Genomic DNA, 15,061 nt, shown 5'->3' on the forward strand with positions numbered 1-15,061 from the left:
TTAGAATGGCCTTTTCTTAACCCCTTTCTGACTTTGGATGTAATGTTACGCCCACGTAGGACTCCCTCCTTTTGATGTGCGCTCCGGCACTGAGCCCACATCTTTCCCGACACATGTCAACTGTTTTGAACAACTGACATGTGCCTCTAATAGGCGCAGATGGAATCGCGATCCACCCGCAGCTGTTAACCTGTTAAGTGTCGCTGTCAATGTATCACAGCGGCATCTAACTCGCTTCCAGCAAGCACGGTGGAAATCACACCCATCGGTGACCCTGTCACGTGATCGTGGGTCACCGATGGGTTGGCATGACAGAGGTCTCCAGCAGATCTCAATGGTTGTCATAGCCTTGCCTATGAGCGGCACCCAGTGGTCGGCACTTATAGCAAGTGAGTATTTCTGAAACATACAAGCAATCTTATCATCGCCTTTATGTAGCAGAGCCGATTGGATAAGTGCAGAGTCTAGTCTCCAATGAAGCATGCAAAAAGTAAAAAAAAAAAAAACGTTTTTTAAAAATATTAACAAATAAATAATATATAAGTTCAAATCACCCCCTTCAAAATAAAAAAAAATGTAAACATACACATAGTTGGTATCGCCACGTTCAGAACTGCCCGATCTATCAACATAAAAAAAGAATTAACTTAATCGCTGAAAGGCGTAACGAGAAAAAAAGTTAAAACGCCAGAATTATGCTTTTTTTTGGTCACTGCTACATTGCAATAATAAGCAATAACGGATGATCAAAAGATCATATCTACACCAAAATGGAATCAATAAATACATCAGCTCGGCACGCAAAATATAAGCTCTCACCCAGCCCGAAATCACGAAAAATGGAGATGTTATAAGTCTCAGAAAATGGCGCCATTTATTTTTTTACCAAAGCTTGGATTTTTTTTTTCACCACTTAAATAAAAAAAGAACATAGGTATGTTAGGTGTCTATGAACTTGCAATGACCTGGAGAATCATAAAGGCAGGTCAGTTTTAGCATTTAATGAACATGGTATAAAAAAAAAAAAAAAAACACGCAACTGTGGGTATTCACTTTTTTTGGCAATTTCTTTATGGCCCCATAGATGCCCCATATAATGCATTATACAGTTCTTTATGGCCCCTTAGATGCTTTATATAATGCTCCATGCAGTTCTTTAAGGCCCCATAGATGCCCTATATAGTGCTCCATGTAGTTATGGCCCCATAGATGCCCCATACAGCGCATTATGGCCCCATAGATGCTCCATGCAGTTCTTTACGGCCCCATAGATGCTCCATATAATGCTCCATGCAGTTATGGCCCCATAGATGCTCCATATAATGCTCCATGCAGTTCTTTACGGCCCCATAGATGCTCCATGCAGTTATGGCCCCACAGATGCCCCATATAATGCTCCATGCAGTTCTTTATGGCCCCATAGACGCTCCATATAGCATTGTGCCACATGTAATGCTGCTGCTGAACTAAAAAAAAATAAAAAAATAAAAATGACATACTCACCTCTCGTCGCTGCCCCTCAGCGTCCCGTCTCTCTGCAATGACTGTTCAGGCTGAGGGCGGCGCACAGACTAGTACGTCATCGCTCCCTCTGTGACCTGAACAGTCACTGCAGGGGACACGGAAGACGGGGCGGCGGTGGAACGAGGGAAGGTAAATATGAATATGCACGGTCCCTGCACGTCCCACGTCTGCGGGAGCAGCAGCTTCTTCCTGTAGTGAGCGGTCAGGAGGCACCTCTATGGGAGTGGAGTCCATATTCATTACTTTAATGAGCGTTACCAGTGACCGCTGAACAGGGAAAGAAGCTGCAGCACCCGAAGACCGTGGGACATGCGGGGACCGCGTCAGGAGCGCCGGGAGCAGGTGAGTATGTGACCGTCGTCGCTCCCCCTCACCCGCCGACCCCACCCCGCCTTCCATGACTCGAGTATAAGCCGAGAGGGGCACTTTCAGCCCATTTTTTTGGGCTAAAAGTTTCGGCTTATACTCGAGTATATAAGGTATGTCATTTTTATTTTTTTTTTATTGCAGCAGCAGATATACTGTACAGTTCATAATATCAGCATAAACTGCATTTTATGGGGCCATAATCTACTTTTATGCAGCATTATATATGGGACAAATTTCCTATGGAGCATTTTTATGGGACAATAATCAACTTTTATGCAGCATTATATGGGGCAAATGTTTCCATGGAGCATCTTATGGGGCAATAATCAACTTTTATGCAGCATTATATGGGGCAAATTTCCTATGGAGCATCTTATGGGGCAATAATAAACATTTGTGCAGCATTACATGGGCAAATAGCTCTATGGAGCATCGCATGGGGCCATAATCAACATTTGTGCAGCATTGTATGGGGCAAATGTCTCCATGGAGCATCTTATGGGGCCATTATTAACCTTTGTGCAGGATTATATGGGGCATATTTTAATATGGAGCATCTTATGGGGCCAATCAGGAACTGTATGGAGCATTATATGGGGCTCCTGATTCAATATGGATATTCAAAAACACTTAACCTACTGATGTCTGAACTAATTTTACTTTCATTGGTACCTATTTTTATTTTTGAAATTTACCGGTAGCTGCTGCATTTTCCACCCTAGGCTTATACTCAAGTCATTAAGTTTTCCCAGTTTTTGGTGTCAAAATTAGAGGTCTCGGCTTATACTTGGGTCAGCTTATACTCTAGTATATACGGTATTCTAATTTACTGAGATAATGACTTTTGTGTTTTCATTGGCTGTAAGCCATAATTATCAACATTAACAGAAATAAACACTTGAAATAGATCACTGTTTGTAATGACTCTATACAATATATACGAGTTTCACCTTCTGAAGAACCGAAATAAATCAACTTTTTGAAGATATTCTAGTTTAGTGAGAAGCACTTGTATATATCTACTCGGCTTCACCTGCTGTATAACATGGTGCCTGCAGATTGGACTGCATCTTCATGGTGACTGGCTCAGTTTAATAAAAATTTAGTTTTTTACTACGCAAAGCTGTTTTGCAGCCAGTGCGCCACATGCTTATTACCAGGATCTGACATGGACTTACTTGTAACTAGCAAAGTAAAAGCCATTGCCCAGTACATTGCTGCAGCCATTGGCTTCATACTTACCATGTTGTTGACATTTTTTAGGATGTGTGTGAGTCCACTTATGACCAGAGAAAACTTGTACTTGGAAATGTTGATGAGACACTCTTTGTTGTGCTCCATGCTGACTTTGGTGTTTGTATTTTGCTGCCCGGCTTTAATTGGAAGCTGAGGGATAGAAAAAAAAAATACACATTTTTAGCAAATGAAAATAAGTTGGCTCCATATTTGACGAGGATTTTAAATCCCTGTGACTTATGTCCTGAAACGCTTTTTGCCTTTTGGTTGTTTCTTGAGCGCAGTTTCTAATCATTTTTTCTTTTGTTTTTCACACATTTTGGCACTTTTGAATTATAATAACACAAAGCTCTGCAGTGACTAAATGGCTAACAGTACAGCAGAGCTAACTGTGCAGAAGAAGTGAACTTTGTCTCATTACAAACACATTTATAGCTGCAGTCCTCACACACTGAAGCCAGTGGGGTGGTGAGCAGAGCTGACGGCTCTGTAAGAAAGTAACTGCAAATGTGTTTGTAATGAGACAAGGCTCAACTCTGCTGTACTGTCTTCGTTATAATCAGGCACAGGCCTGCAACAAAGCTGCCAGCAATACAATACGACAGAGGCTGCTGCAAATGTTTATAATGAGACAAAATTCAGCCCTGCTGTACTGCATTAGCTCTGGTCTCACTGCAGAGGTGAGTGTCAGTCATTACACATCTCACTGGTAGCTCCCTCTTTTTAACCAAAAAAAAATAAAAATAAAATGAATATATATATATATATATATATATATATATATATATATATATATATATATATATATATATATATATATATATATATATATATATATATATATATATTTTTATATTACGCTCTGGGGGCAGATTCTCATGCAGGTCAGTGTCCAGCATATAGTCCTTAACAGCTTACTTACATAAAAGAAGAACGTGTATTTCTTTGGAATATAACATGGGATCACAGATATCTTGGTATTGTGCTATTCAGCTTCCTCCAAACTGCTTGCCCGTAAAGACCGCTTAGGAGGGTTGATCCTACTGACAGATTCCATGTAACTTCAATGTAACAATGAATGCTAAGTCATGGCCATACATTGAGTGCAAAATGCTGATTTTTCATAAAGTTTGCTGTTTTGGTGTTTTTAGATCTTTTCATCCGCATACATTCGCATGCGTCCTGCGTACATATCTTTAACATGGTGTACGCAGGGACATGCGTTTGCATGCGTTCGCCTGCAGATGAATACACAAGCGTCGTTTCTTGATGTGCGGCGGGTCCGGCGAACGCAACATGTTGCATTTTTGGAAGTGTCAAAAATTTGGCAAATATGCGCAGGTATGCGCATGATTGCGTTAAAAAAACTTATTACTGTCTATGGGAACGCATGCGTACACATGTCCTTGCATACGGATGCGTTCGATGTGCTTGCGTACTTTGGACTGCGCATGTCCAGGAACCGATTGAGACATGCCCTCCTGGAAATACCGAACGCATGTGCATAAAAAACGCAAACGCAGACAAAAAAGGCATACAAATGCATGCACAAGCAGCGTTTTTTGCCATCATGCATAAGCTGATGCGGATAAAGAATGCTGCATTAGCATGCGTTTGCGGATGATACGCTGCGCACATAGATGCAAATGTGAAACTAGCCTTAGTTGGTCTTTTCTATTGTTACTGAAGTACAATTAGAAGCATTTTTCACGTTTTTAGACTTTTATAATTACAAATTTATCAAGATTATGTAAAGACTCAATATTTACAGTGTTCAGCTATGGTCACGCAGTGTTATTGCTTTTTTTTTTTTTTTTTTTAAAGCAAACAAGCTGCATTTTACAGTGTCCGCGAAGACTGAGATTTCAGAAATGTCATGCACCAATCTTTTTTTATGAATGAATTTAAGATTTGCAGAATTCTTTTGTCTTTATTACACATAGAAAGCAATGTAAAACTGTAAAAACGCTTTAAAAAAATTTAATCAGATTTTGCTGACCCTAAGGGTATGTGCACGTGTTGCAGATTTCCTGCAGATCTGCAGCTTTCTTTTTCTGTGCAGAAACGCTGCAGTTCTGCAAGTGATTTTACAGTACAATGTAAATTAATGGCAAAAAAAAAGTGCTGTGCTAAGGCTATGTTCACACGCTGCGGATCCGCAGCTTTTACGCAGCTGCGGGTCCTCAGCAGTTTCCCATGGGTTTACAGAACAATGTAAACCTATGGGAAACGCAATCCGAAGTGCACATGCTGCGGGAAAAAAGGCGCAGAAACGCAGCGGTTTACATTCCGCAGCATGTCAATTCTTTGTGCGGAATCCGCAGCGGTTTTACACCTGCTTCATAATAGAAAACCGTAGGTGTAAAACCGCAGTGGAATCCACACAAAAACCCACGGTAAATCTGCAATAAATCCGCAGGAGAAACGCGCTGTTTTTGCCCTGCGGATTTATCAAATCCGCTGGGGAAAAATCCGCAGAGGATCATTCTACGTGTGCACATACCCTTTTGGTGCGGAAAAATCTGCACGGAAAACGCAGATTCAAAAAAGGACCATGTCACTTCTTTTGTGCAGATCTGCTGCGTTTCTGCACCCATTCCATAATTGAAATCTGCAGGGGTAAAAAACAGAAGAAATCTGCACAAAAATCTGCAACGTGTGCACATACCAAAAAAGGCGCAGATTCTGACCTGCGTTTTCTACCAAGAAATACAGAATCTGCACAGAAAATTCCAGTGTCAAATCTGCAACGTGTGCACATACCCTTAGAGTGCAGCAATCATACGACCGTATTATTATTGAAAAATAAAGTTATGTTTACGTTTTTTTTTCTTTAGCCAAAACCATTTCTGAAATCTCACGGCTTTTGCCACTACTGTCATACGCATCTTCTTATTAGAAGAAAAAAAAGTAGCAAAGACGTTGTGTGTGAACATAGCCTAAACTGTAAACCATGTTAATAGGAAGAAGAAAAAAAAAGGTGTTTTTTTTTTTGACACAAAACTTGATGTACTTGTCAATAAAAAGTGTAAAAATCCTATAAAATGCTCATAACTTCAGTAATCAGAGAAACATCTGACTAAATGATCTAGGAAGGAACACTAAAGCAGCAAAATGGAAACCAAAATTTGTGTCAGTCTCAAAACAATTGGCTAGGACTCCATTGTAATGTAGCGTCCTTACACTGTTAAGTACAGAGCGTCTTCAGAGAAGGAAACTTGATTGGACAAGTCACTTTTAGCCGCTTGGAGTCTTTATTTTAACAAAGAACATATGAACCACAGTCTTTTATACATAGGAATACATATGTTCATTCATTTCAGCATTTTAGTACTTTGTTAGGCTGGTCTAGGACCAGAATCAGTCTGAAAAAGATATTGTGTGCACTTATCCCCTTACAGGGTTTTGCCATTCACTTTATAAGTAGTGATGAGCGAACATGCTCGGATAAGGTGTTATCTGAGCATGCTCAGTTGCTAACAGAATGCCTTCGGCGTGCTCGAATAATATCTTCAAGTCCCAGCAGCTGTTAAGACAGCTGCGAAATATGCGGGGTTGTCTGTATGTTAGGCAATCCCTGCTTGTGTTGCGGCTGTTGAACAGTCTGGAGACTTGAGCACACTGAAGACACTTAGCACCCGAGCATGCTCTGCTAACTTAGCCGAACACGTTCGATCATCAATAGTTATAAGCTATTGGATAGCTGGTGTATCAATAGAACGATTGCCATACAGTTGAAACCAGAAGTTTACATACACTATATAAAAAGACACATATGCATGTTTTCTCAATATCTCACATGAAATCAGAATGAACGTCTCCCGAAATGCCTTAAAACATTTTATCTGTCATTATTCTGGCATTTGGCAAATATTAATAATTATGGTAATCCTAATTCACCTAAAACGGGAAAGGTTTATTCTGATTCATAGGGAGATATTGAGAAAACATGCATGTGTGTCTTTTTATATAGTGTATGTAAACTTCTGGTTTCAACTGTACGTGCACATCGCCCAATTCATTCTCTGTAGGGCTGAGCCCTGTTCTCAGGATCAGTGGGGTCCCAGTGGTCAGACTCCCACCATTCCACAAGTTGGAATAACCCTTTAAGGCTGTGTGCACACATTGCTGATTATTCGCGTTTTTTCACGGTTTTTCCCGATAAAAACGCTATAAAACAGCATACAATATGCATCCCATCATTTAGAATGAATTCCGCAATTTTTGTGCACATGATGCGTTTTTTTCCGCGAAAAAAAACGCATCGCGGTAATAAACGCAGCATGTTCATTAATTTTGCGGGTTTTTTTGCGGATTTCCCACTATAAAATGCATTGGGAAATGTCCGGAAAAAAACGTGGCAAAACCGCGGCAAAAACACATGCAGATTTCTTGCAGAAAATTTCAGGTTTTTCTCAGAAATTTTCTGCAAGAAATCCTGACATGTGCACATAGCCTAAAAGTAATAAAATAAAAAAAATAAAAGTTTTTAATTTGCAGACATCTGAGCACCACATTAGCAACCATACCGGATGTCATTCAGTCTTCATAACCAAGACAGGGGCAAATGTGCCCATTTATAAATGGATAACTATATTTTAATAGGAAAATGCCGCCTGTAACTCCATTTTTTGTTCAAATGCATACAAAAAGTAAGTATCACATATCATGGAGCAGCTGAAAAAAAGAGGGTGGTCAGGTTAAATAGGAAACCATATGCAGCAGAGGTCCACGCTATCCTGGCTGGGGTTAGGGTTCTTACACTCGTCTATGCTCATCTGTGGAGCTAGCCTCAGGATAATTACCGTATATACTCGAGTATAAGCCGAGATTTTCAGCCCAAATTTTTGGGCTGAAAGTGCCCCTCTCGGCTTATACTCAAGTCACGGTCGGCGGGTGAGGGGGAGAGAGCGTGTCGCATACTCACCTAGTCCTGGCGCTCCTGGCGCTCCCCCTGCCCGTACCACGGTCTTCGGTGCCGCAGCTCGTCCCCTGTTCAGCGGTCACATGGTACCGTTCATTAGAGAAATGAATATGGACTCCACTCCCATAGGGGTGGAGCCGCAAATTCATTCCTCTAATCAGCGGTAACGGTGACCTCTAAACAGAGGAAGAGGCTGCGGCACCCGGAGACCAGCTGTCCGGGAGAAGGAGCCAGGGTCGCCGGGAGCAGGTAAGTATGTCATAGTTACCTGTCTGCGTTTCACCCGCCGGGCGCCGCTCAGTCTTCACTTCCTCTTGTTCTGACTGTGCAGGTCAGAGGGCGCGATGACGCATATAGTGTGCGCGCCACCCTCTGCCTGATCAGTCAGTGCGGAGAGACGCCGGGACGGGACGCTGAGGAGCTGCAAGCAAGAGAGGCGAGTATGTGTTTTTTTTTTTTTTATTGCAGCAGCAGCATTGTATATTGCACAGATTTATGTGGAGTATCTATGGGGCCATAATCAAAGGTGCAGAGCATTATATATGGCACAGCTATCTATGGGGCCATAATCAAAGGTGCAGGGCATTACATATGGCACAGCTATCTATGGGGCCATAATCAAAGGTGCAGAGCATTGTATATGGCACAGCTTTCTATGGGGCCATAATCAAAGGTGCAGGGCATTGTATATGGCACAGCTATCTATGGGGCCATAATCAAAGGTGCAGGGCATTACATATGGCACAGCTATCTATGGGGCCATAATCAAAGGTGCAGAGCATTGTATATGGCACAGCTATCTATGGGGCCATAATCAAAGGTGCAGGGCATTGTATATGGCACAGCTATCTATGGGGCCATAATCAAAGGTGCAGAGCATTGTATATGGCACAGCTATCTATGGGGCCATAATCAAAGGTGCAGGGCATTGTATATGGCACAGCTATCTATGGGGCCATAATCAAAGGTGCAGGGCATTCTATATGGCACAGCTATCTATGGGGCCATAATCAAAGGTGCAGGGCACTGTATATGGCACAGCTATCTATGGGGCCATAATCAAAGGTGCAGGGCATTCTATATGGCACAGCTATCTATGGGGCCATAATCAAAGGTGCAGGGCATTCTATATGGCACAGCTATCTATGGGGCCATAATCAAAGGTGCAGGGCATTCTATATGGCACAGCTATCTATGGGGCCATAATCAAAGGTGCAGGGCATTCTATATGGCACAGCTATCTATGGGGCCATAATCAAAGGTGCAGGGCACTGAATATGGCACAGCTATCTATGGGGCCATAATCAAAGGTGCAGGGCATTCTATATGGCACAGCTATCTATGGGGCCATAATCAAAGGTGCAGGGCATTCTATATGGCACAGCTATCTATGGGGCCATAATCAAAGGTGCAGGGCATTGTATATGGCACAGCTATCTATGGGGCCATAATCAAAGGTGCAGAGCATTCTATATGGCACAGCTATCTATGGGGCCATAATCAAAGGTGCAGAGCATTCTATATGGCACAGCTATCTATGGGGCCATAATCAAAGGTGCAGAGCATTCTATATGGCACAGCTATCTATGGGGCCATAATCAAAGGTGCAGGGCATTGTATATGGCACAGCAATCTATGGGGCCATAATCAAAGGTGCAGAGCATTCTATATGGCACAGCTATCTATGGGGCCATAATCAAAGGTGCAGAGTATTTTATATGGCACAGCTTTCTATGGAGTATCTATGGGGCCATAATCAAAGGTGCAGAGCATTGTATATGGCACAGCTTTCTATGGAGCATCTATGGGGCCATAATCAAAGGTGCAGAGCAATGTATATGGCACAGCTTTCTATGGGGCCACAATCAAAGGTGCAGAGCATTGTATATGGCACAGCTTTCTATGGGGCCATAATCAAAGGTGCAGAGCATTTTATATGGCACAGCTTTCTATGGAGCATCTATGGGGCCATAATCAAAGGTGCAGAGCATTGTATATGGCACAGCTTTCTATGGAGCATCTATGGGGCCATAATCAAAGGTGCAGAGCATTGTATATGGGGCACAGCTTTATGTGGAGCATCTATGGGGCCATAATCAAAGGTGCAGAGCATTGTATATGGGGCACAGCTTTCTATGGAGCATCTATGGGGCCATAATCAAAGGTGCAGAGCATTGTATATGGCACAGCTTTCTACGGAGCATCTATGGGGCCATAATGAACTGTCAGAGCATTACATATGGGGCAGCTTTATGTGGAGCGTCTATGGGGCTACACTGAACGGTGCAGAGCATTATATGTGGCACAGCTTTCTGTGGAGCATCTATGGGGTCATAATGAACAGTGCAGAGCATTATATGTGGCACAGCTTTATGTGGAGCATCTATGGGGCCATAATGAACGGTATGGAGCATCTATTTTTAATTTTGAAATTCACCGCTGGCTGCTGCATTTTCCACCCTAGGCTTATACTCGAGTCAATAAGTGTTCCCAGTTTTTTGTGGCAAAATTAGGGGGGTCGGCTTATACTCGGGTCGGCTTATACTCGAGTATATACGGTACACTTTGCGTTGCTTTTTTGTAAGGATTTCTTTTATGTATTTTAATATTGGTATCTACAGCTACTTATAAAATGCTCACATTTCTTACAGTGTAAAGCTCTGTTCACATTAGTGTACACATTTAGACACTAATTTAAAGACTTGTGATAAAATACAAAAATCAATCTTAGCTACCCAATAGCACCCCTGCGCTGCCCTTGGTCTTTGCCGGCATGGCTGCTGTGCCCAGTGATTGACTGCAGCATGCCAAAATTGTGAAACTGGAGGAAACCCACACAAACATGGGGAGAACATACAAACTTCTTGAGGATGTTGTCCTTGGTGGGATTTAATCCAGGACCTCAGCGGGGCAAAGCTGCAGCGCTAACCACTGAGCCACCGTGCTGCCCAATGCAAATGTTGTCGGGTGACACAACCAAGCCTATAGACACAAAAAAATAAATGCTGGAAACCCCTTTAATGCACAGACAGTAACAGGCTGACATTTCTTTGTAAATTACTATCTGAACAGACAGTTCAGGGAGAAAGTGTGTCCCCCAAGATGGCAGCCTCCATGGAACAGTTTAATCGCTTAAAGGGGTAGTCAAGTTTTTAAAATTGCAATATGCTTGTAAAACCAGCCAACTTTACGTCACCTATTAAAAAAACCTTTCCCCTATCAAGAACTCAGGGTTTTTTTAAAGGGGTTTTCCACTACCTGCATAACCTTTTTAACTTTAAAAAGTTAAGGTGCCCTATTTACCACACAGGACGTGCCATTCTACACAGAGGGCAGAACACTATCGGATTTGCTTGGATCTGTGCATAGAACCCCATCACTTGGTACCCAACTTCTACTGTAACTTACAGCTTTTTATTTTATGTTTGTGCCTTCTCCCTGCCTTTTTTTTTTTTTTCTTTTTGCCTTGTCAAGCTTATTCCAACAAAGAAACGTTTCAGCTAACTGTTCAGGCTGGATAGTTAACAAATGGAAAACCAATTGGTGTGTGACCTCGGAGGAATGTTTTCAGGGCCGGTCCAACAAAGTGTCGACTGTTTGGTGACTGCGGCATGGAGCTGTCCAGCTCGGGCCCCACTCACACCCTCGGCTCTATGCTTCAGCCTACGGATTCTGACTGCTAAAAGCAACCAGGCCGCCCAGCGCAGGTGCATCACTGGGCCCCAGTGCAAAGCACTAACAGATTTAACCCATTCCTAGCAGGGACAATTTTTCCTATTTCAATTTCTTCCTTCCCATTCAAGTCATAACTTTTTTTCTCCCTGTTGACATACCCGAAAGAGGACTTTTTTCTTTTGCGTGACGAACTGCAGTTTTGCAAAGAGCATATTAACATTTAACATACCGTATTTTCTGGTGTATAAGACGACTGGGCGTATAAGACGACCCCCAACTTTTCCATATAAAATATGGAATTTGGGATATGCCCGCTGTATAAGACGGGGGTCATCTTATACGCCCAGTCATCTTATACGGCGTGTGGTTCCCAGGGTCTGAAGGAGAGGAGACTCTCCTTCAGGCCCTGGGATCCATATTCATGTTAAAAATAAAGAATAAAAATACAAAATATGTATATGCTCATCCTTCCGAGAAGCCTGGCTGTCACTGCTGCAAGTGTCTGCCTCCGTTCCTAAGAATTGCAGAGCATGAAGGACCCTCGATGACGTCACGGTCAGGTGACTGGCCTGTGATTGGTCCGTGACCGCTCATGTGACCAGTCACCTGACCGTGACGTCATCGAAGGTCCTTCACGCTCTGCAATTCTTAGGAACGGAGGCAGACGCTTGCAGTCGTGACAGCCAGGCTTTTCGGAAGGGTGAGTATATCCCTATTTTTTATTTTTATTCTTTATTTTTAACATGAATATGGATCCCAGGGCCTGAAGGAGAGTCTCCTCTCCTTCAGACCCTGGGAACATCCAGGATCGCTCCCTGCACGTGCCGTACCTGGCGTATAAGACGACCCCCGACTTTTGGGACAATTTTTAGGGGTTAAAAAGTCGTCTTATACGCCGGAAAATACGGTACTGAAAACCAGGTGAGTCCACGTGGAGAGTAATAGGGAAAGCAAAACGCAATTACGACACTGATTTTTATGTTTACAACTTTCATCATCAGTTAAAAATTACCTTAATAACGATGAATATTCAGGTGAGTACAATGGCGTGTGGGCTCTTACATTATATAGGGGGCTGTGTGCAGGCTTATAAGCTATACAGGGGGGCTGTGTGCAGGCTTATACAGTATATACAGCTCTGGCGAAAATTAAGAGACCACTGCACAGTTTTCTAAAAATCAGCTTCTCTACATGTCTGACAGCCAGTCCATTCCAGAGTCAGTTGAATTCCAACCAGAATGTGCTTCTGATTAGGTGATCACCTGAACCAAATCTTATTTATTTATTGTTTTTAAACATCTTTTTTATTGAGTTTAATAAATATAACAGCTGATAAGCAGTAATCAAGATATAACATTGTGTGGACATTCATGGTATTAGAAGTAGTTTAATATTTTTTTAAACAATATAACATTATTGTTAGACCACCTAGAAATTAAAACATTAGAACAGGATACATCAAATGATGAAGTCGGTGATCGGCGGGACATCACAATATAGAGACTTCCTTTAAAAAATAAAGTTGTTAATTTACCACTTTACTTTTATGTACCAGATAAAAGGCTAAAAAATTATAGATGTGGAAGAAGAGAATAGTATAGGAGGGGAAGGGGTTAACTAACAGTGGGAAGAGTAGCCGACCTGTCGAGAAATGTATTCAGTTGAGAAGCTAATGCGCATCGGAGTGTTTGCTATTAGACTAAAGTGGCGTCACTGGATCCAGAGGATTCTTAGTGGTTAATGATGGCCAGATATTCATCACTTGTTCTAAAAGATTTCCAAGGAGCCCATGTTAAATAAAATCTATCTTGTGAGAAATAGGTATATGCAGATATCTCCTCTATATAATATAGTTGATCGACCTTAGTAACCCAATCTGAGAGGGTCGGGGAATTTATGGTCATCCAGTGACCCTGGGATAAGGAGTTTAGCTGCCGAGAGAAGAAAAGCCACTAGTGATTTGTTTTTAAATTTTGATTTGTCCCCCTCCAATTCAGAAAAATGAGTGTTAGAGACGGAGGTTGTAGTAATTTACAAATGTCAGAGGTATATTTCAGTACTTCCCTCCAAAAGGGTTGTATTTTTTCGCAGGACCACCACATATGCAAGAAAGTTCCAGTATCTTTGGAGCATCTCCAGCAGGTTGATGTGGTCTTAGGGTACCATATTTGGGTTAACGATGGAGTCGTATACCATCTTGTAAAGATTTTGTATGAGTTTTCTTGCACCCTAATGCAGCTTGAGGGGCCGTGTGAGTTTTTATAAATTTGATCTACCTCCCAATCTTGTAAGTCGATACCTAAGTCTTTCTCCCAACTACGGATAAAAGCTCGTTTGAGCGGAGTTGTATTCACTATAATTACTTGATATAACTTGGTCAGAACTTTCTTTGGTGGGTTTCTCTGTACTAAAAGTTGTTCAAAAGTTGTAAGTTCTCTATGATAATGGCCAGTCTTAAGAGAATGTTTTATAGCATTTTTGAGCCTATTATAATGAAGGAAGTTTAACTGAAGTTGGGGGAATTTTGATTGTAATTCCGGTAATGGAAGCAATGTACCGTCAACCATTATACATTCCAGATTGTCTCTGATCTTGTATAGGGGGTCTGATGTTGGGGGCAGAGAGTCCTTCGGGAAAAGCTCTGGTAGATCCGCCACTCTAACCAATGGAGAGGGCAGAGGCATCAGCATCTGTGAGTGTTTTGACCAAGTTCTAATGTTTTTGGATATTGCGTTTGATATTTTAATTTTGTGAATAAACTCTTTGGAAGCATGAGTGATGGCATGGAGGGGAACTGGGATTGTGGTATCCGCAATTCGTGTCCAAAGCTTTTGGGCATCTCCTCTACACCATTCAACCATCAAAGATAACGTCGCTGCATTATGATACTTTTGAGGGTCCGGAGCTCCCATACCCCCTCTAGACTTGGGAAGTGACAGCGTCATATAATTGATTCTGGGCCTAGAATCCTTCCATATATACCTCCCAAACATCGAGCGTATCTTAGAAAAGAATGTATTGGGGACAGTTATTGGTAACATTCTGGATATATAACTGAATTTAGGGAGTATAAAGCCTTTCAAAATGTTCTTCCTTCCTATCCATGAGACATAGGGGGCCCTCGAAGACTTCATCAATTCAATGGTATTATTAAGAAGCGGGGTGTAGTTAAGCGAGAAGAGTGAGTGCCAGTGCGGACTCAGTTTAACTCCTAAGTATTTGATAAATCTCGAGTTCCATCTAATTGGGAATTCAGTTGTGATATGTCTAATGGTTTTTTGTTTTACATTTATGCTCATTGCTTCCGATTTGTCTAAATTTATTTTGAAATTA

General features: G+C 41.9%; 1 protein-coding gene across 9 annotated transcripts in view; it reads right to left on the minus strand.

Annotated features, from left to right (window-relative positions):
• Nucleotides 1–15,061, minus strand: part of NF1 (neurofibromin 1) — a 373,185-nt gene that overhangs the window by 314,084 nt on the left and 44,040 nt on the right. For all 9 annotated transcript variants that reach the window (XM_077296848.1, XM_077296844.1, XM_077296843.1 and 6 more), the window contains exon 2: nt 3,136–3,279. In XM_077296848.1, the coding sequence (XP_077152963.1) occupies nt 3,136–3,234 (99 nt within the window). In that variant the 5' untranslated portion in view covers nt 3,235–3,279. The remainder of the gene's footprint in view (nt 1–3,135; nt 3,280–15,061) is intronic.

This window comes from Ranitomeya variabilis, chromosome 3 (assembly GCF_051348905.1).
Source record: "Ranitomeya variabilis isolate aRanVar5 chromosome 3, aRanVar5.hap1, whole genome shotgun sequence".
Taxonomy (NCBI): Eukaryota; Metazoa; Chordata; class Amphibia; order Anura; family Dendrobatidae; genus Ranitomeya; species Ranitomeya variabilis.